The sequence below is a fragment of the Bubalus bubalis genome, chromosome 5 (assembly GCF_019923935.1).
Source record: "Bubalus bubalis isolate 160015118507 breed Murrah chromosome 5, NDDB_SH_1, whole genome shotgun sequence".
Classification (NCBI taxonomy): Eukaryota; Metazoa; Chordata; class Mammalia; order Artiodactyla; family Bovidae; genus Bubalus; species Bubalus bubalis.
This window is the reverse complement of record NC_059161.1, coordinates 127,766,037-127,788,411: the sequence shown is the minus strand read 5'-3', so window position 1 is coordinate 127,788,411 and position 22,375 is coordinate 127,766,037. Positions and strand designations below refer to the sequence as shown.

The 22,375-nt window shown below is 55.0% G+C and overlaps 1 protein-coding gene across 1 annotated transcript; it reads left to right on the top strand.

Annotated features, from left to right (window-relative positions):
- The first annotated feature begins 1,329 nt into the window (after window positions 1-1,329).
- Window positions 1,330-5,669, top strand: LOC102404865 (mas-related G-protein coupled receptor member D). The gene is made up of 2 exons (XM_006063974.4): window positions 1,330-3,352; window positions 5,430-5,669. The coding sequence occupies exons 1-2, from the start codon at window positions 2,399-2,401 to the stop codon at window positions 5,454-5,456; spliced, it is 981 nt and encodes a 326-aa protein (XP_006064036.4). The 5' UTR covers window positions 1,330-2,398; the 3' UTR covers window positions 5,457-5,669.
- Window positions 5,670-22,375: the final 16,706 nt, after the last annotated feature.

Below are 22,375 nucleotides of genomic sequence, written 5' to 3'. Positions count from 1 at the left end.
CCCTGAGCAAGGCCGCTCCTTCTGAGGCCGGGGTTCAGGCGGACCCGAGGCCTGGACAGTCCTAAGTCTCCTCTTTCGTGGGAAAGACGGGTAGGAAAGTGGCCCTTAGGTCCGGTGAGTTCCTCCCATCCCCAGGGCTGGTCGTGCCATGAGCCCCATGCGGGAACAGCCCCGCCCTGGGTGCCTGGGTGTCGTCTGTCTGGCCCCCAGCAAGTGTCCCCAGCTCGAGGCGAACACAGGCAGTCCTCACTGAGCGTGCCGGGGACGGGAGGGACTCTCATGGCCTGGACACTCCCTCTCGTCTGACAGACGACTATGGGAGACCCCCGCCTGCCAGGTGCCCGGCTCTGCCATCCAGTGGTGGGCGTCCAGGCCGAGAATCGCTGTCAGGGGGCTGAGGCTGGCCGGCCCCCCCGTCCCCTGATATCCGTGCCCCACCCAATGACCATAGCCCAAAGGACCTGCGTGGCCCTCTCAGCAGACGGGGAGGGGTCTCCAGGGGGCTGGAGGAGTCACGACTCCAGGCTGGGCACTGGAGAGTTGGGGGTACATTTGCAGGTGTCTGAGCCAAAGGTGGGGCGTCCAGCAGGGGAGGAGGGGGCCCTGAGGCAGCGCAGGGGTGGGAGGACTCTCCTGGTGGAATGTAGCATCCTGAGGTTCCTGATCCCTCTGAAGCCTTCAGTGGTCAGACTCCATGCTGTCCTCCACACACATCTACAGGAGGACAATCAGGTGGCAGACTCAGGGTCCCTTGTAAGGAGAGGTTAAGGGCACACAGCCTGGGACCACGGCTGCCACCCCCCCTCCCCCAGCAGCCCCTTCAGCCTCGAGCAGCATCTCTCGGTCCTGACTCTGGGGGGAGGTAGGAGGAGGTGTGGGTCCCTCGGGACTGGAAGGGGCCTTGTTCAGGTCCCATCCCCCACCCTCACCCAGGCTGGGTACTAGGAGGCCTCAGTGACCAGTTTGAGAATAAACAATATGATCAGTAATATGAATATCACTGGGGCTTCCCAGGTGGCACTAGAGGTAAAGAACCCGTCTGCCAATGTGGGAGACCTTAAGAGAGGCGGGTTCCATCCGTGGGTCGGGAAGATCCCCTGGAGGAGGACATGGCCACTCACTCCAGCAGTCTTGCCTGGAGAATCCCCACGGACAGAGGAGCCTGGTGGGCTACAGTCCATGGGGTCACAAAGAGTTGGACACGACTGAGCCACCGGGCATGCCTGAATATTGGTTAGAAGCGATACAATCCATTACACCATTAGTTCAGAAAGAAACAACCTTTGTAAAATAAAGTAGCAGCTGCCCCAGAGACCAATTCCCTGATTCTGCACCCAGGGCCTTGACGTGTGAGCCAGGTTCCCAGGGGACCCTGTGCCCGCATCTGGGTCCAGGGAGGCAGCTAAGCCCTTTGATTGGGTGTGAGGACCGTGACCCTGGCGGGTGCTGCAGGCCAGGAGAGCAAGGCCACGTGGTGCTTCCAGTCCCAGGCTGTGGAGTCCGCCCCAGGTCCTGGCCGAGCCCTGAGGATGCTGAGCTTTGCCACCCTGGGCCTCTGAGCCCCGCGTGCCCGGGTGGAGGGCGAGGGGGTCAGATCAGGCAGTCAGTGGACAAAAGGAATGAAACCAGCCCCGGGTGGAGGGACGCACAGGCCCGTCAGAGTGTGGACAAACGTCAGGGCTGGGGCGCCCCGGGCCATCAGCCACACGGCAGGTGTTTGTGCGGATCATGCCCTCCCTGGGCCCAGCGCGGTGCTCACAGTGACGAGCTCTAGGGTCTGGCAGGAGGCAAGCCCCGCAGTAACTGCAGAGGAGCCGTGCTGACCCCAGGGCACACTCTGGCACCTGGGAAGGTCAGGGGTCAGGGAGCTCACCGAACATGCTGTGTCCCACTTGGTCCCCCCACTATGATGGGGTGCGAGGTGCCAGGCCCAGGGATCCCTGATCCCAGGGAGGAGCAGTGCCCACCACCTCTTCCAGGGGGCACCTCACAGTGACCAGCCATGCATGGCACTCTGCCCATCGGCGGCCACTCTGCCCACCCACACTGACTACTGCAGGCCCGGGAGTAGTAGCCACTCAGAGGCTCCGAGGGACCCGCCCCCAGCAGGGTGGAGGCCAGGCCTGCACCAGGTACTGACGGCCAAGCCTGGGGACTCGGAGCCTTGCCCCGAGCTTGGCCACCGTCACATCCAGCAACAGAAACGGACCCTGGCCTGCCCGAGAGCCGGGAGCATGTAACCTGAATTAGGAATGAGGGAAGGTGGCCTGGTGTGGCCAGCGATGGCTCCAAAGAGTGGCAGCTGGTATGACCAGAGGACTCCCTGGGGGTGGGGGGTACCTGAGCCGCAGGGACCCCAGCTCTGTGGCCCTCAGCTCTCTCCCCACTGTTGGCAGGGATGGAGAACACTCTCAACAGCAGCAGCTCCAGGAGTAGCAGTCCAGGCCCCACCCCGGCGCCCCCCCACACGGTACGGGAGGTGCTGGACGCTCTGGTCATGTTCACCTGCGTGGGCGGCATCGTGGGCAATGGCCTGGTGGTCTGGCTGCTGGGCTTCCAGCGGCAGAGGGGCCCGCTGGGCATCTACCTGCTCCACCTGGCCGTGGCTGACCTCCTCTTCCTCCTCTGCTCGGCCACGCTGACCGTCCTGAGCGCCAGCTCCTGGGGGGCCCACATGCACCACCTGGGCCCCCAGGCGGTGAGGAGCGCCGGGTACCTGGCCTACACGGTGAGCCTGAGCCTGCTGACGGCCGCCAGTGCCCAGTCCTGCCTCCCCGGCCTCTTCCCCACCTGGTACCACGGCCGCTGGCACCGGCGCCTGTCAGCTGCGGTGTGCGCCGTGTTCTGGCTGCTGGCCGTCCTGTTCATCGTGCCGGCCTGGTACTTCCATGACGAGGCTGAGCATCCCCACTCGTGGCTGGGATCCAAGGCGGAGACCATCTTGTACTTCTTCACCCTGGTCAGCTTCACACCCATCATGGCCCTGTCCGGCATGGCCCTCTGCATCCAGGTGCAGAGGAGCTCGCCCCCGTGGCAGCGGCCGCTCACGCGCCTCTACGTGGCCGTCCTGCTCTGCGTCTTCGTGTTCCTCGCCTGCGCCCTGCCCCTCGGCATCTCTGCGTTCCTGCTCTACTGGCTGGACCTGTCCCAGCGCGCGAAGACTCTCTTCGGCCATTTCACCCGCTTCTCTCTGTCCGTGAACAGCAGCACCAAACCGATGATCTATTTCCTGGTGGGCAGCAGGGGCCGCTTGAGCCTGAGGGAGCCCCTGGGAGCCGTGCTCAGCAGGGTGCTGCGGGAGGAGCCTGAGCCGGAGGAGCGGGAGATGCCCTCCACTGACCGCAGTGACGAGGTGAGGGTCTGAGAGCCTCTGGGGCCCTGCCTCAAGCCGCCCACCGTATGCCAGCCATGTGAGCCCTGCCCCGCGGCTCCCTGCCCAGCTCCCTCCCTTTCCCGAGCCCAGCATCCAGCGGTCACTCCAGAGGCAAACAGCTGCTGTGCAGCGTGCGGGGCAGTGAGGAGGAAGCTGAGGGCCCGGGCCCGGGGACACAGGAACTCTTGACAGCAGTCAGGTGAACAGCACGGAGCTGTTAGCCACCCCACAGCTTTGGCGGGTGCCCCCCACCACCAGGTCCCTACCCTTCAGTTGTTGGATCATCAGAGAGGTCCCGGGAGAGGCAGTGCAACTGGGCCAGTGGTGGTGGGGGTGGTCAGGGGGCTCAGGGTGAGGGCCAGTGGTCCATTGTATCTAGATGGTTCAGTGTTATTTTTAACACTGATTTCCTTGGCTGCCCCGGGTCTCAGCTGCAGAATCTTTGTCTCCACATGCATCTTCACTGTGGCACGTGGGGTTTTTGAGTTGCAGCACGCAGTATCTTGTTCCCTGACCAGGGATCAAACCCGGGCCCCCTGCATGGCGAGTGCAGAGCCTTAGCCACGAGACCGCCAGGGAAGTCCCGGTGGTTCTGTGTCTTCACTGGACACGCAGCAGCTGAGTGCCAGAATGGGTGACAGGCTGCAGGGGCAGCCCGCATGCCCCACGGGAGCAGCACAGATGGCACTGGCCGGGCCATGGGCCGTGGGCGAGAGAAGGCGTGCGTGGCGCCAGCACCGGGGCGGACAGCCCAGAGTGGATGGAGGAGCCTACCTGGCAGACACTCCGGGATCCCCAGGGTCCTGGACCCGGCCAGGGTGCGGGGGTGGCTGAGAGGAGCGGGGCCCTGGGAGCCACGGGATCCATCAAGGCCCTGGGTCTCTGTGCCACCCTGTTCACCCAGAGGCCTACAGGCCAGAAACAGAGGCCTGGGGTGGGACTGCCACCCCGCTGGGTCCGTGCTCACCAAGAGACGTAAGGGCAGGCGGTTTCTGCTCAGCCACACTCTGCAGCAGCGGGCACCCTGCATGGACCACGCATACAGCAGGCATTTAATAGGTGGTGTTTAACATTTAAACAGGCATTTAACAGCAGCTCGAGCAAGTCGAGTGTTGATGCTCACGGGGTGCTCACAGGTGCACCCTGGCTTCATCCACTCACTCCTTTGGGGCTCTTCTGCCTCCTCTGCATGGACCCCTGGGCAGCAATGGTCTCCCCCACCCAGCTCCGTGCCCTCTGACCACCCCTCCTGCAACCCCGCCCACCAGCTCCAGTCTGCCTCAGGGCCTTTGCACCTGCTGTTCTCTCTGCCCAGAATGCTCCTCCCCCAGCTGTGTGCAGAGCTCTCTCCCTCACTTCCTTCAGGTCACCACTCAAGTGTCACCTCTTCAGAGAGGCCTTTCCTGACAGCCTTACATAAGATAATACAGCACACACACACCCCTCTGGACCTCCCACCCCACTCCACTTGCCCTGTGGGCTCCCCGCTGCATGCTACAGGCTCACCAAGAGGGGCTGTGTCTATCTGGGTCACAGCTGTGCTGCACACCGAGGACAATGCCCAGCACAGAGAGGGGCCCAGGACATGTTTGTGGAATGTGCCGCTGAGCAGGCAGGCCTGGGGGCCCAGGGAACAGCAGCCACGATCGTGGGGTGGGGTGGTAACCCAGGTGGCTCCAGTCCATACTCATCTCCAAGAGCTGCTGCTGCTGCTAAGTCACTTTAGTCGTGTCCAACTCTTCGTGACCCCATGGACTGCAGCCTACCAGGCTCCTCCGTCCATGGGATTTTCCAGGCAAGAGTACTGGAGTGGGGTGCCATTGCCTACTCTGATCTCCGAGAGGGCCCTCCTCAAATGACACACTCCATGAGGGCCCTCCCCCATGCCCAGATGGGAGCCTTGGCATTCATGTAGGCACAAGTGAACGAAAGTGAGTGATGCGTGCGTCTGCTGTTGATGCCCATAGTACATAACCCACACCATCCTCACCCGGTGCTGACCACTGGTCTTCGGCTGTTTCATGCATCTGTGATATTTTTTTTCTCCCCTCTGTAGGGTAAACTCCCGAAGAGGAAGGCCTGATTCTTTACAACCTTGCCGAAGGCTGATGGCAAAGACTGCCGTCCGTCACCAAAATCTGACTTCCAGAATGAACAAGCAAGCTTGTGCATGAGCTGCTTCTTTGCTTTATCTGTTTTGAGGCTGTGTTATTTGGAGCGTACGAGCTTAGGGGTGTTCTATCCTGGGGAATTGGAGCTTTAGTGGTAAAATACAAAGCTGCCCTCGTGAATCGAGCGGCGTCACTTCCTTACAGTCTATTTGATATTATCGCAGCTCCATCAGCTTTTTTGTCTTGCTGTTCATGTGGTGCATCTTCTCTTTCTGTGACTTTCAAGCTTTCTGTATCCTTATCTGTTAAGGTGTATTACTTGTAAACAAGTCAGAATTGGATGGAGTTGTAACTTGAGAATTAAACCCACCACCGCAGTGAGTGGGCTTGTGATTCCTGAGTCCCGCCTCCCATGCAGGAGTCAGTCCTGGGTGACAGCAAAGTGGGATGAGAAGGCAGGAAGGCCCCGCCCTCACTGAGGGACCACAGCGATCGGGGGCGGGGAAAGGACTGGCTCTGCCATCACCTCCTTGGGGGCCTTCTGTCCTCACGGAGCTGTCTTCTCATCTGTAAAGTGGAGACAGCCACCTCCCCACCCCCACCAGGCTGCTGTGTGCTGGTCTGGCCTCCATCTATCAGCAAGCGCTGAGAAGTGTCGTCCTGGGGCCTTCTGCGGAGGAGACTCAAGCTGCGTTAGAGCTGGGTGGGCATAGCCCAGCCCTGCCCGAGCCACCCCAGGCCCCCTCCATCCTGTCCCTGGGTCCACCAAGGGTCAGGTAAAAGACATCAGCCCGCATGGGGACTCATGGGATCTCAGAGGAGGAGCTTTCATCCCAGGTAAGGCCGGGACTGATGTGGCTCTTACATCACCTAGGCCTTATTTTCCGGGGCAAGGCTGTGCCCGTCCTTGACTCAGGAATTCCGCTTCGGACTCACGGAGCCCAGGGCACACTCAGGCCAGGGTAGTAAACAGGGCAGCGAGGCTGACCAAGGGGGCTGGATGAGGGGACCCAGGTGGGGATAACCAGGAGAGCCAGGGTGGCCGGGGAGGCCGGGATAACAGGGGGCCATCAGGATGACTCCCTCCAGCCTGGTCAGACAGCTCCATTCCAGTCCGCTCCCATCCACTCTGCTGCCCAACCCCCGTGCCCCCAGAGGCGCCTATCGGCTCCCTTTGCCAAGGGCACATTTGCCCTTCCAGACCTGGCTCCCTGCGGTCTGACTGGGCGAGAGCCAGGAGGATGCAGAAGAGGGAAACTAAATGCAGAGCCATTTGGCCCAGAAACAAAATGTGGCAACCGGCTGTTGCAGTTCCGTCGCTCAGTCGTGCCAGACTCTGTGACCCCAGGGACGGCAGTCCGCCAGGCTCCTCTGTCCATGGGATTCTCCAGGCAGGAATACTGGTCTGGGTTGCCATGGCCTTCTCCAGGGGATCTTCCTAGCCCGGGGATCAAACCTGGGTCTCCTGCATTGGCAAGGGGGTTCTTTACTGTCTGAGCCACCATACTTTTCAGCAAATCCGGAGCCTGGCACGAAGTTGCAGGTTAACATTAAACAGACGAATGGATGAAAGCTTAGTGTCCTCCCTCCCAGAACAAACCAACCCCGGGGTTGCACGCAGTGGCTCCAGACAAGACACAGCAGAGGCGAAGCTCGTCCTGAAAACTGGAGAAAAGGTGAAGCTACACGCACTGGGTTTCCCAGATTGAGCTAGCGGCAAAGAACACCCCTGCTGATGCAGGAGATGCAAGAGATGCGGGTTCGATCCCCAGGTCGGGAAGATCCCCTGGAGGAGGGCATGGCAACCCACTGCAGTATTCTTGCCTGGAAAATCCCATGGATAGACGAGCTTGGCGGGCTACAGTCCACAGGGTTGCAAACAGTCAGACACCAGTAAGTGCGTGCACACTCACACACACACACACATACACGTCAGGGACACCCCCCTCCCCAGCTCCCTGGGCAGAGGCTGGAGGAGTCTTTACCAGGCATGCTTATTTCCTGTAGCTTAGGTAACAAATGACCACAAACTGAGCATTTTAAAACAGAACAAATTCGGACTAATATCTCTCAGGGGACTTGGAGCTATTTTTTTTTTTTTTTTTTTTAATTAGGAAAAAGCAACTCCTTGTAGGGATACTTTAGCCTGTTGCTGCATGAAAGATCACTAAAGTAGGATGCTACAGAGTGCTTCTGGCAGACAAAGCATTCACTGAACAGGTGAGATTGATTAGCTGAATCACGGCAGATGCTTCGCTTCCTAACCTTTTCAGCCAATAACACTTTCGCACGGACTTAGGGTCCTATTTTCCGTGTTTCTCTCTTAGTTGTATCAGAATCAGATCCTCAGTATTTTAAACTGGGTAACATACTTACATATGCTAAAACTGAAAGTGGGATGGAATCACTACAGCGAAATATTTCAGACTTCCCTGGTGGTCCAATAGTTAAGAATCCACCGGCCTATGCAGAGGACACAGGTTCGATCCCCGGTCTGGGAAGATCCCACATGCCAAGGGGTAACTAAGCCCGTTGCGCCACAACTGACGAAGCTCACGTGCTCCAGAGCCTGCTGCTCCACAACGAGAGAAGCCGCTGCGGTGAGAAGCCCCCGCTCGCCCCAACTACAGAAAAGCCCTTGCACAGCGACCAAGGCCCAGGGCAGCCAGACACAAATACACAAAAATAAAATAAGCTTCATTAATAGACACTGACGCTTGCATTTCCTACCCGTCTCGTATGTCACAAAATAGTCTTCTGAGTTTTTTCAACCATTACTAAATGTAAAAGTCATTTTTCGCTTGTGGGCTGTACCCAAAGAAAGGGCCAGGGGCCCAGATTGGGTCTGAGGGCAACCGTTTGGCAACCCCTGATCTAAATAACATCGGGAAAATGGTTTACTGAATTCTGGGGGAGCTCCATGATGTAATACGATGAAGCAGTTTTGAATGACGATTGTGACAAATATTTTTAAAACGTGGGACAATGTTTATGACACATCAAGTGGAAAATAGCAGAACACACAAGGGTATGAGCAGCTGGATGGTAACGATGTAAAAATGCGCAAACACATGGAGGGCGATCTGCAAACTATTAAAAGGGCCCAGCTGGGTAAGCAGAGTGAGAATAGTTTCATCATTCGTGTTTCCAATTTTTTTTTTTTTTTTTCAAGAAGACTCAGTGTAATTCTTGGCTCAGTGCGATGCGTGGTAAAGTGAAATTTCAGAGGTTGGGGGACACAGCATAGCCAGTGATCAAGATCATAACTCTGGGCTACATTGGGGGTTGGAACCCACTGGTCATCACTCACCGCCGAGCCCCGGCTCCCTCTTCCAGGAGCAGTGGGGAGTGAGAGGGGCAGTCCGGAGGGTGAGCCCTGAGCAGAGCCCTCCTTCCACGGTGGCCCGCTCAGCCACCATCCCTCAGGGGCGCCCCCCTCCCAGCTCTTCCCTGGGTCTCCGGGGTCAGCCAGCTCTCTGAGGTTGCTCCTCAACAGCCCGGGTCATGGGGGCCCGCCCCGCCCTCACCAGCACTAACCCGGCTCCTCCATCCGAAGGAGGCACCTCCGTGGTGCAGAGGTCCGGAGGCCGGTCCAGTCATGGTGGGAACGGTCATCCCTGCCTCACAGTCCTAAAGAGCCTGGCTCAAGGGCAAGCCAGAAGGCTCAGCCACCATGTGCTGTTCAAGAAGTCCAAGGGACACAGGGTGACCATCTGACCCAGCACTTCCACTCCAAGAGAAGTGAAAACAGCTTCAAGTAAAAGCTCGCACTCGAATGTTCCCAGCAGTACTATTCACAGCAACCAGAAAGTCGGAAAGTCCAAATGTCCACCACCCCGATGGATAACAAGATGTGGTTGGGCCATACCATACAACAGTGTTCAGGTGTAAGAAGGAATTCACACTGACACGTGGATGAATCTTGACAAGGTTCAGTGAAAAAAGCCAGACACTCAAGGCTATATTGTATGATTCCATTTGTATTAAATGTCCAAAGTAAGCGAATCCAAAGAGACAGAAAGGAGGTTTGTGGTTGCCTGAGGCTGGGACTCAGGGACTGGGGAGTGACTGCTGGTGGATCTGGGGTTTCCTTCTAGAGGGATGAAAACATTTTGGAACCAGATAGAGGTGAGAGATGGGATGAGATGGTTGGATGGCATCTCTGACACAGTGGACATCAATGTGAGCGAACTCGGGGAGATGGTAAAGGACAGGGACGTCAGGCGTGCTGCAGCCCATGCGGTGGCAGGGTCCGCTATGACTTAGCCACTGAACGGCTCACTTTACGCTGGCTGGTTCTAGGGCTTCCCTGGGGGCTCAGTGGTAAAGAATCTGCCTGCCCGTGCAGGAGACACAGGTTCCATCCCAGACCCAGGAAGATCCCACACGCTGTGGAGCAACTAAGCCCGTGTGCTGCAACTATTGAGCCTGTGGTCCAGAGCCCGGGAGCCACAGCTACTGAAGCCCGGGTCCCTGCCGCCCGCGCTCCGCAAGGAGAGAAGCCACCGCGGTGAGACTCCCTCGCACTGCAACCACAGAGAAAGCCTGTGCAGCAGTGAAGACCCAGCACACCCAAAAATAAATTATTTTTTAAATGGTTAATTTTAGGAATTCCCTGGAAGTCCACTGGTTAAGCCTCCGCACTTCCGATGCAGGGGGCGTGGGTTTGATCCCTGATCGGGAAACGAACATCCCACAGGCCACATGGCCAAAACAAAACAATGAAATAAAGTGGTTAATTTTACATTCTGCGAATTTTACCTTAAAAAGATGTCCCGAAGGAGCTGGCCAGAGTTGGGGGAGAGGGAATACAGCAGCTGAACGGTGCCATCGAGAATGGGCCAGATGTCAGAGCCACACAAATACGTAACATCGAGTCCTCCATCCGATACACACGCAGTGATGCCTACATGGGACAGACCCTGGGCCAGGGAGAGCCAGGGCTCGGACCCCATCCGGCCGGCTTGAGGACGGCTGGACACAGGGCGCTGGCCGCCTCTCCCCATGGAGGACAGAGATCTCCCTGGAAGCTCCCCTCCCCCCGGGGGGCTGCAGTTTTCCTGCCCCACCCTCCCCCCCACCCCTACCCCACCCTGCGAGGGCCCGCAGTGGTCCAGGGGAACATACTGTTGGCAGCTGCCAATCTCCCTGACTGACAGGCCTGGAAAATCCAGAATTCCTCACCCTCTCACGCTGCCAGGCATGCAGACCTTCTGGGCTGCATGTGTGAATTAGAAATGAGACGAATACGATTATTATTAAGAACATTTAGGCGGGACTTCCTGAACCATTAAGTCACCCTTCACCCAAGCCAGAAATATGGACGTCTTCCCAGCCCCTCACCCCAGGGGGATCAGTCGACGAATTCTGATGATTTAACCCGTGAATATTCAGCAGCTGTGCCCCTCAGCCTTCTCTGCCTGGCCACACTTCCAGACTCTGGCTACCTACCCCATCCTGCACGATTCTGGTTCATTTAAGACATCTCCTCCTCTTGGTCATCCCCAGAAGGACTTTACTAGAATACAAATGGGGCGGATCTCCCCCTCCTCCCACCTGTGTAAGACCCAGGCCCACTCCCAGCCAACCAGGACCACAGGATGCCCAGGATGGAGAAGCACCCAGGATGGAGAAGCACCCAGCAGGGATCTGTTCCCTGCTGATTACACGACCACACTCAGCACTGTGGAAAACTTTTAAAAAGTCCAAGAACTGAATGAAATGACAAGCAGTAGACCAAATCCCAAAGGTCAGAGATGTTTAAATTTGGCCTTACAACTTTCCTTCTTCTTTACGCACGTGGGTGTCTTTTACATAAATTGCACGTGTGCTCAGACACTCAGTTGCGTCCGGCTCTTTGTGACCTCACGGACTGTGTGTCTGGCCAGGGTCTTCGATCCATGGAGTTCTCCAGGCCACAATACTGGAGTGGGTTGCCATTTCCTCCTCCAGGGAATCTTCTCAACCCAGGGATCGAACTCATGTCTCCTGCATAGGCAGGCGGATTCTTTACTACTGTGCCACGTGGGAAGCTCTTACATAAATTGGAGCCTACTGAATCACTAGTTCTGCATCCCATTTTTATCCTTAAACATTAACATTAAATGATTACACAATGTGATTATAAGATGATTCTACCATTTGATTTTTACAAAGTATCTGCAAAAAAGATGAATTCTTAAATATTATAGAGGAACTTTGGGGTAAAGATGGCAAGTGAAAGTTAGTCAGTTGCGTCTGCCTCTTTGTGACCCCACCAGGGTCCTCTGTCCATGGAATTCTCCAGGCAAGAATGCTGGAGTGGGTTGCCGTGCCTTCCTCCAGGGGATCTTCCCAACCCAGAGATCAGATGGCAGATTAAAGGCATACATCAACCGAAGGCCACTCCTGAGGCAAATCGACTGATTCCACAGAATCACCAGAAGCTCAGGAAGTGGGGGTCCTTGGGTGCTGAGGAAGTGGGGTGCAGAGGCAATAAACTAACAAGGAGGTAGGAAAGCCTTTCAGAGAAGCAATCGCTTTAGATACGGAAAGTAGAATAGAGGTACGAATTCCCTGGTGGTCCAGCGGTTAAGACTCTGCCTTCCAGCGCGGGGGGTGTGGGTATAATCCACGGAACCCAGGTCAAGGAGCTAAGGTCCTGCAGGCCGTGGGATGTGATCAAAGATTTTTTAAATTTTTTAAAATTTAAGAATAAAATTTTAAAAATAATTTTAAAAAAGAAAGTTGTGACCAGGGGCTGGGGTAGGGAATACGGTTTAGGGGGCACAATTTCCTTTCAGGGAGATGAGAAAATTCTGGAAGTGGACAGCGGTGACGGCTGTACAATATTGTGAAATTACTCAATGCCACTGAGCTGTACCCTTCAAAATGCTTAAGATGGTACATTCTATGTTATGTGTATTTTACCACAATTTTTTTTTAAAAAAGAAAAGGGACCTGGGACTTCCCTTGGGGTGCAGTGGATAAGAATCCGGCTGCCAGTGCAGGAGACGCAGGTTCGATCCCTGATCTTGGAAGATCCCGCAACGAAGCCCGTGGACCACAACTACTGAGCCTGCGTGCCTAGAGCCGATGCTCTGCAACAAGAGAAGCCACAGCAGCGAGAAGCTCCCAGACTGCAATGAAGAGCAGCCCCACTCTCCTCAACTAGAGAAAGCCCATCAAAGCTGCGAGACCCAGCTCAGCCAAAATAATTTTAAAAAGACACAGTCTGATTATCAGATCTGAGGTGCTACTCAGCGAAGCCCCCTCCCCGGACCCAGGAGAAGAGTCGGCACAGGTCTCGTCTCTGTGGTGAGTAAGATGGCCCCCTCTGCTCTGGGGCCAGGGGCACAGTCAGGGCAGGGATCCCACGCAGAGGAAAGGGTGTGAGGAGGAGAGACGAGCAGCAGATGCCGCAAGCCCACCTGCCCCGGCGCTGCCGGGAGTCCAACAAGTCCAAGGGGAGAGACGGACACTGACCTCCGACCCCCAGCTCCGGGCCCGGCAGCTGGCTCCCCGGCAGAGCCCTAGGTCAAGGAGCCTGTGAGCATCTCAGCGTGCAGGCCTCACCGGATCCAAGTGGACAAGGACCAGGTGTCTGAGGAGAGCCCTCCAGCAAAGGCAGACGACAGAAATATGGAATAAAACACTGCAGGAAGAGGGGCGCAGGGAGCAGGGCACTGCACCCCAAGAGAGGAAAGAGACGGGGGAAAGGAAGGAGTTCTCAAATCGTGATAAAATGTGATTGTAGGAATTTTTAAAACCTGAATATCAATATGAGGGTTGGGCAAATAAGCCTGAGGAACGGCTCATAGAAAGAAAGCAAAAGACCAAGAGAGAGAAAACGGAAAATGTAAAAAGAAAATATGTCCAGATTTGCCCTGTGCACGAGAGAAAATCCAGAGAAAGTTCAGAGAGACGTCACAGAGAAGAAAATCCACAGCAAGATGACCTCAGAAAACCTCCCAGCGCAGAACCATCAGAGACCTCCGCCCGGCTGCAGAGGGGCGAGCCCCAGTCATGCGCTGGACAGATGATCAGAAGCCCCAGGAGGGGGATCCGGGGGCGAGACGGGTGCAGACCCACCCCCACGAAGCTTATAAACACCGTGAACCAAGACTCACTGAAAGAAATGCATTTACATCACAATCGAGCACACACAAAGCCCTGAGCAAAGTTTCATCAGACAGCGCCTCCTCTGACCGCGTGTGTCACCGTCTGATCACTCCATCCTGCCCCTTCTATTTCATGCCGCTGTTTGTTAAACTCCCTGGTCACAGCTCACCATGTTGATTTCACAGTCCACCATTTGGGTACGGCCTACAGTTAATGCTGTGCTGTGCTTTGTTGCTCAGTCGTGTCCAACTCTTTGCGACCCCATGGACTGTAGGCTGCCAGGCTCCTCTGTTCATGGGCATTCTCCAGGAAAGAATAGTGGAGTGGGTTGCCTTGCCCTCCTCCAGAGGATTTTTCCAATCCAGGGATCGAACCCAGGTCTCCCACATTGCAGGCAGATTCTTTACCATCTGAGCCACCAGGGAAGCCCAAGAATACTTGAGTGGGTAGCCTATCCCTTCTCCAGGGGTCTTCCTGACCCAGGAGTCAAACTTGTATCTCCTGCATTGCAGGTGGATTTTTTTTTTTACCAGGTTGTGCTATGATGCGAAGAACTGACTCACTAGAAAAGACGTGGATGCTGGGAAAGATTGAAGGCGGGAAGAGAAGGGGTCAACAGAGGAAGAGATGGTTGGATGGCATCATCGACTCAATGGACATGAGTTTGAGTAAGCTCAGGGAGTTGGTGACGGACAGGGAAGCCTGGCATCCTGCAGTCCATGGGGTCGCAAAGAGTTGAACACAACTGAGAGCCTGAACTGAACTCAGCTACCAGGATAGCCCACACTTAATAAAAAAATTTAAAAAAGCAAAATGTTTGGTACATACAGTAAGTCCCCTACATGTGAATCTTCAAGTTGCGAACTTTCAAAGATGCTAATATGTGTTTACACGTCCAGTCGTGTGTCTGGTGTACACTGTCTCGCGTGTGCACCTCCACAGGTGCTTGTGCTTTTGTGTACTGCACGGAACTGCGTAGAGCACACCTTTATTTCAAGCCAGGGTGTCTGGAATCAAGCCTGAAGACAGCAGTGATGTAGCTGGTAGCGTTGTACTTTTCAAGGTACTGTACTATTAGATCAAAATCGTTTTCTTTATTTTTTGTGTTTGTATCTTATGTGTTATTTGTGTGAAAAGTATTAGAAACCTATTCCGTGCAGGACTTCCCTAGTGGCCCAGCGGTTAAGATTTCGCCTTCCAATACCAGGGGTGGGCGCGGGTTCAGTCCCTGATCGGGAAGCTAAGATCCCACGTGCCTGGAGGCCGACAAACCAAAACCAGAAACAAAACTGTAACGAATTCAAGAAAGACTTTTTAGAAAACGGCCCACATCATAAACCTGTCACAGTGCAGTGCTGTATGGCTGACTCTGTTAGTGGTACCGAGGCTGACTGCTGGACTCATGAATCAACTGGACTTAGGAACTCGATCTTGGAACCAAACACGTTTGTTTGTAGGGAACTTACTCTATAAACCATGGAATATTCGCCATTAGAAAGAGCGACATAATGCAACTTGCAACAACACGGATGAACCTCGAGATTGTCGTACTGAGTGAAGTAAGTCAGACAGAGACACATATGTGATACCCCTTACAAGCAGAATCTTTAAAAAAGAAAATGATATAAATGAACTTACTTATAAAACAGAAACAGACTCAGAGACGTAGAGAAAGAATTTATGGATACCAGTGGGGGAGGGCACGGGCTTAAGGGATAGATTGGGAATTTGGGGTTGGCATGTACACACTGCTATATTTAAAATAGATAACCATCAAGAACCTACTGTAAAAATAATAATAATAATAAAAGAAAAAACAAAACACCAATCTAGCTGGAGGACGGAGGCAGATACTGTAACAATGCAGTGTTAGTAATAAAGTCCTGTGTTCCACTTGTTCTTTTTTTGGCTGTGCTGGGTCTTCGCTTTGTGCAGTAGCTTTGTGCAGGCTCCTCTCCAGTTGTGTGTGGGCTTCTCGTTGCGGTGGTCTCTCCTGTTGCGGAGCGCAGGCTCCAGGGCACTCAGGCTTCAGCAGCTGCAGCTCATAGGCTCCAGGGCTCGGGCTCAGCGACTGCAGCTCAGCCGCTCCTCGGCGTGTGGAATCCTCCCGGACCAGGGATGGAACCTGTGTCCCCTGCAGTGGCAGGCAGATTCTTATCCACTGCACCACCAGGGAAGTCCTCCTGTGTTCCACTTTGCTAAGCTCTGAAACTTCACCTGGAACCCCAGAGCCCTCTCCCTTCCAGCAAACTCTGGCCCCCTTGTGTGTGTGTCAGGACCACCCCTCACCCCCACCCTCCGACTGCTCTGTGGAGACCAGCTCATGGGTGCCAGGCTGGAAGCTGGGAGACCAGTGTGCCAGTGGATTCCAGTCAGGAAGAAGGGGAGTCACCGTGGGCACTTGAGACCCAGGATCGCATCACGGGACTCCAGCTGCGCAGAGAAAATGAGCAGCTAGCCGTAACCCCCAGCACTGGGAGGACAGGAGGGGCCCAGCCCCGGAAGGACCGGGGGATAAGGATGCGGTTCGCGGAGCATCAGCCTGGCATCACAGAATGAAGCAGAGAAAAGAGGACGTGGGAGAGAAGGACGCTGTGAAACAGGTGGGGACCCCGAGGCAGAATGTAGGGCGGATGGGGCGGAGGCTGGGCCGGGATCCAGGGCAGACAGGCTGCGTGGGGGCCAGGGCAGCCACAAAGGAGGGGGAGATGCGGGCAGATTCCAGCATGGTCTGAAGGCAGGGCACAACGGACTTGCTGACAGGTCTGTGCAGGGGTGAGAAAGAGGTGAACAGGATGGCTGTGAGGGTGCCCGGCGGGTGACCTGAAAGAGCTGCAGGTTTAGAAGGCATGTCAGTGTCCTGGGGCGGCTTGAAACCACAGAAACCTGTTTTCCCCTGGCTCTGGAGGCCGAAAGTCCAAAATCAAGGGGTCAGCAGGGCTGCGCTCATTCCCAGGGCCCTAGGGGAGGAAGAAGCCTTCCTGCGTGTCCCAGCTTCCGGGGCTCCAGGTGCTCCTGGATCCGGGCCACATCCCTCCAGCCTCTGCCTCCTCCTCCAGGTGCCCCCCTCTGCCGGGAGCCGGCATATTGCATATTGAGTGCATATTGCATATTGCATATTGAGTGCAGCACTTTCCACAGCATGATCTTTCAGGATCTGGAATAGCTCAACTGGAATTCTATCACTGCTGGGAGCAGGAGCTCCGCCCATGGCAAAGGTCATGAGGAAGGAGGCTCGGCACACGCAAAGGCGGGATCGAGCCTCAGGAGTCCCCCTGGAAATTCTCGAGCATCTACCCCCAAACCAGAGTCTGCCTACTTTCAGCTTTGTGCTTTCACCTACACCTCTGACTTTACGGGGGGCTGTCCCCCACTACCTCTCTCTGAAAAAAGAGTTAGCTTACAGCTCCAGTTAATAATCCCTGGGTGTGACAGTGTTTCAACCTACAAACTCCTTTGAAGTCCTCTAGCCTGCCTGAATAGGTTTTTCTGGCCACATGTGATTGTTCAGAGCCTCCCAACTGTGAGAGGCAGGAGATGTTCTAAACTGTCTAAACACAGATTCCTTTGAGTAGTTAAAAGCTTGATTAGAAATTGTATTGGTGAAGGGTTTTTCACTTATTGGGCCAATGTTTGCTGCTAAGTCTCCATACTCCTTACCGACTGTGTCCTTGGCAGTGTATTGATTGATATAATGGGTGTATAGAAATGTAAGTAGTAGCCTCAATGTTTGTAAACTTGGACCCTTGAGTTAATTCTTTTCTTGATTGAGCCCACCTCACCTTTGCCCTATAGGAATGCGGCTTTGTCCAATGCTTTTTTGGAGGCTGGTGACTGACTTTGGAATAATCACCTTTAGAGAAAGATAAGTTTCTTAAAATGTTAACAGGCCTCCTGGCCAGAAGATGATGTAATTCACCTGAACTTTTGCATATGATAAGTTTGAAAGCCTGGCTTCTATTAGGACCAGGAACTGCTGTCCTTGCATGACTCCACCCCTTCCTCCATTATCCTCTATGCACAACTTAAGGTATAAAAACTACTTTGGAAAATAAAGTGCGGGCCTTGTTCACTGAAACTTGGTCTCCCCATGTCGCTCTCTCTCTCAAATTCTGGCTGAGTCTCCATCTGGAGCGCGGAACCCGCCATGCTTGCTAATTATGCCTGGGCTTCTAAGATCCGATCGGGGAGGCCTCAGTGTCTCCTCTCCTTCGGGAGAACGGAAGGACGCCTGCGGCCTACGTAAGTGGTGCAAACTTCTTGTCTTGAAGTTTTATTGGTCTCCCGCGTAAACCAAGCTACTCAGCCTCTTTTCTCCACTGAATTTTCCTACTGAGCTATCCTCATTCTATTACTCTTTATATCTTTAATTAATATCTAATTGAAGCTATTGTATCCTTATCCTCGCCAACGCCATCCCCGCTTTGAATACCCTGGATCAGCCGGGGTTGGACCCCGGCACCCCTCCTCCCTCCCATCTGTCCTCTTTTGTCTCTTATAAGGGCACCTGTCATTGGCTTGAGGGCCCACGAGCCAGCACGATGATCCCACCTTGAGATCCTTAATTACATCTACAAATACCCTTTATCCAAAAAGACCTCATTCATAGGTTCTGGGTATCGGGATGTGGGCATAGCTTTTGGGGGCCACCATCCAGCCCACCACCCAGGGGCTGATCAGGCCCTCAGAGAGGGATGCATTGAGTTCGGGATGCCTCTAAATACCCAAGGGCAGATGCGAGCAGACTTATATTTGGAGCTAGGGAAGATCGTAGAGAAGATAATCCTTGGGGTGCCATCAGCATGTAATTGGCATTAAGGCCCCGAGTGGCTCAGGCCCCGTTTCCCAGAAGCACAGGGGGATTCAGGACTCGGGAGTCTGGCTTATGGGGAACGGCCGCTCAGGGCAAGAGAGTGAGGACCCAGGGTAGGCTCAGGGGAAGCCGAGCAAAAAGAAGGTCTTGGCTGGAGACAGGTATCGGCCTGACCCCGATGTGCCAGGGGCTGGTTTCACCAGAGTCCTCCCGCTTTGAGCCACGAGCCAGCATCTTGAATCGCTGGGTCCTGCTGAGTTCTGTCCAAATTCCTGAGCCCAGAACAGGGAACAGGATAAACAGTAGTTTTATACCACAGAGTTTTGGGTAAATTTGTTATGTGGCCATAGCAACAGGAGCAGCCTTTCTGCCTCTGACGAACAGGAAAGCCCCAACCAGACCAGGAGCCCAGCAGGCCCGCGGCTTCCCGCCTCTGACCGCCCAATTTCTGTCTGTTTTCTGGAACACGGGGATGTTTATCTTTGGGGGGGGCGGTGTGGCTCCATGTGTTTAGAATTCCTTTTCCATTTTATTAGGACTGCTGAGTGTCGGGTCAGGGATCGGGGTGAGGGTCCTGCCCCAACTTGAGACCCAACTCGTGACACTGTCCTGACCAGAAGCCTGAGCTCTGTACCTCCCGCCCTTCGCGATGGGAGCCGGGGGGCCCCGTGGGGCCTCACCGGGGGGAATAAAGAACAGAGAGGCACGACCACTGTCCCCAGGCTTGCCGAGGACCAGAAGAGGGTTGGCTCTGTGCTGGGGGAGCAAGAGACAAGTTCATTCCCAGATGATCGGGGACCTGCCGGCTCTCACAGGGAGGGGTGTTCCCTGGACATTCGGCGGCGGGGCAGCAGTCCCTACGGGGCTTGCTGGGGCTCCACATGCTGAACCCAGGGAGGAGGCTCACCAGCAAGCCGTGACCTCTGTCCTCTCGCTCCAGGAACGGGTATAAAAGACACCAGGACGCTCCCTTCACTGAAGAGGCTCGACCGGAAGCTCCCTGCCCTGGCTTGGCTGTGAAAGCCAGCCCCGGGCAGCCCCGCACAGCCACTCACAGCCTCTGTCTGTCCGGGGTCACCAGCAGCCTTCGCAGCATCTCTGGGCAAATTTTTTTAAAGAAAGGGAATTCCCCGACAGTCCAGTGGTTAGGACTCCGTGCTTTCGCTGCCCAGAGCCTGGGTTCAATTCCTGGTCGGGAAACTAAGATCCCACATGCTGTACAGCACAGCCAAAACAAAAGTAACGGAAAGCCCTTCCTCGGAGGGGCCACAGCTGGCTTCACCAGGCTTGTCTGGCTGGGCACACGTGGCTTTCAACCCCAACTCACCCCAAAAGCCAGTTCCATCCACCCCTGAGAAAGGTGAGCAGGCCAGTCCCGGGGGCAGGCCCCTCTGACTGCTGAATCTGTGGGGCTGAAGGCTGAAACGAGCGACGTGGCAGCCTCAGAACATGTTTGAGAGGGAAGACGGGTGTGAGCAGCCCTCTGCTGGGTTTCTCTCTCTCTGGGTCCTGGAATCCCTAACTGAGTTCATGAAAAGAATCCAAGTACGGCTTCCCCCTAAGGTAGGGAGCCCCAGCCTCTGGACTATAGACCAATCGGTCCTCCCGGTCAGATCAGCGGCACCATTAGACTAAAATGCCCGAAAATATAATGCACTTGAATCGTCCTGAACCCATCCCCCACCCCCACACGCGGAAACCCTGTCTTCCATGAAACCGATCCCTGATGCCAAAAAGACTGGGGACCATACCCTAAGGAGACTCGCTTCTGATTTGCAACAGACGCTGAAACAGTGATTTCCAAATGTTTCTGATCACATACCCCCATCAGCAACATATGCAAACATTGTATGCTGGGACCAGTGGGATTTACCCTAGGAATTCAAGGTCGGTTTAACATTCAAAATTCAATTCACGCAATCCACCATATGAGATGGTTGGATGACATCACTGACTCAATGGACATGAGTTTGGGCAAACTCCGGGAAATGGTGAAGGACAGGGAAGCCTGGAGTGCTGCAGTCCATGGGGGCGCAAAGAGTCAGACACGACTTAGCAGCTGAAAGACAAACCACCACCAGAGAGCTATGTATAAAAGATGAATCCCACGTGGTCATCCCCACAGGCATAGAAAACCTATGACAAAGTCCAAAACCATTTGTGATTTAAAAATAAAACCACTAATAAAAATTTATAAATAAATCAACGAAAATTCCCAGCAAATTAAGGATGGAAGGGGACTTCCTGCCCTAATACTGCATTAGGGAACATGAGTGGGGGGCGGGGTGAAGGGTGGCACAGTCCTGTGCATGTACTAGAACTTGCTGTGTTGCACGCTGGCAACGGGTGGATTTCATTGTACGATCGCCCCACCTCACTAAAGTTGTGCTGCAAAATAACTCATCGGCAGTCGTGGGCAGGGGAGAGAGAGCTGAGCGGTGGTTCTGGTGGAAAAGGGGGGAACCATCACTGAAAGGGGCAGGCAGCCCACCACAAAGAGAGGAGTGAGCGATGAGAAGAATTCACGAGCCGGACAGCCCAAGCTGGCATCACTAAGGCTCTGGCCGCCCAGGGTGAGTCTAGATCGGCTCCCTGGCTCCACTTTTCCTCCGAGCAGAGAAGTTTCCAGACCAAATAAGGCTGCAGCTTTTGCAATGCTCCTGGCATGGAACACAGTTCCTGTCAAATGCCAGGTTGTAAGTCAGGCCTAAACCATCCCCACAGCAGCCGGGTGCCCATCAACCCTCTCTGATCGCCTGGTAACGCTCCAAACAAACCCAGGTAAACACGGGGCAGGGCAGGGCAGGGCCCACTGCTGCCCACAGCCCACCAGCAGGCGAGGAGGGTGCACCTGTTGCGTGGAAGGAAGCTCAAGATGCCGCCCCCAACCCCAGGTGCGGGGCTTGACATACAGCACTGTTGGCTGGCAGCTCCTGGGGCCCCAGGCCGCCTGGCCTTGGCCGAGCGCAGGAAACACCACTTGGTGAACCTGGAGAAGCCACCTGGGCCATCTCAGCTCTGCAACAAGACGTCAAGGACAGCAGGCACTTCCTGAGCACGGGAGCACTGTGTCAAGGGCCTCGTGAGTTTAAAGCCTTTGAGCTTCACAGCAACCCTGTGAGGTGTCCTGTTATGTCCCCATTTGACAGATGAGGAAACTGAGCCCCACGGCCACACAGCCTATACAAGGCAGATCTGAGCGTGTGCCCCAGGGCTGACATGCTCCAAAGCCAGGGCTCCATGCTGTGCTGCATCACCCTCACAGCAAAAAGAAAACAGCAGGCCCCCACATGGGTGCCCCCCACGGAGGAGAAGACAAATGACCATCCAGAAGGGACTCCAACACCAGTTGCTCCTTCAGGAGACCTGAACCTACAGGAGCCGGCAGACCACGCTCCTCTGGTTTGGGCTGTTCTCTCCTTTTCTGGGCTACCCTTTCCAGGTTGAGGGTTAGTCACTCAGTCTTGTCTGACTCCTCAAGACCCCATGGACTGTAGCCTACCAGGCTCCTCTGTCCATGGGATTCTCCAGGCAAGAATACTGGAGTGGGTTGCAATTTCCTTCTCCAGGGGATCATCCTGATTGAGGGATCAAACCCAGGTCCCCTGCTTTGCAGGCAGATTCTTTACCGTCTGAGCCACCAGGGAACTCCACGACATTTTTTAAGCTACAAATACTTTCTGAACAAAGTCTCTCTGGGATGAGAAATGGAAACCTTCTGTGCTGTTTCAACTCACCACATTTTAACCACGCATCAAACCCGGCTTGAGTGGAGGGCAGTGGCAGAGATGAGGACCTCACGTGGGGCTAGGGGTTCCTCCCATGGAGCCCAGTAGCATGGCCCAGACCTCACCAATACACTGCCCACTGCCTCTCTGTGGACACAGCTGGCAAGGTGGCCCATTCCCCGGTCCCTGTGATGGAGGAGCAGATCGGCTCAAAGGGGAGCCATGTGCTGAAGCCACGTCAGACAGAGCT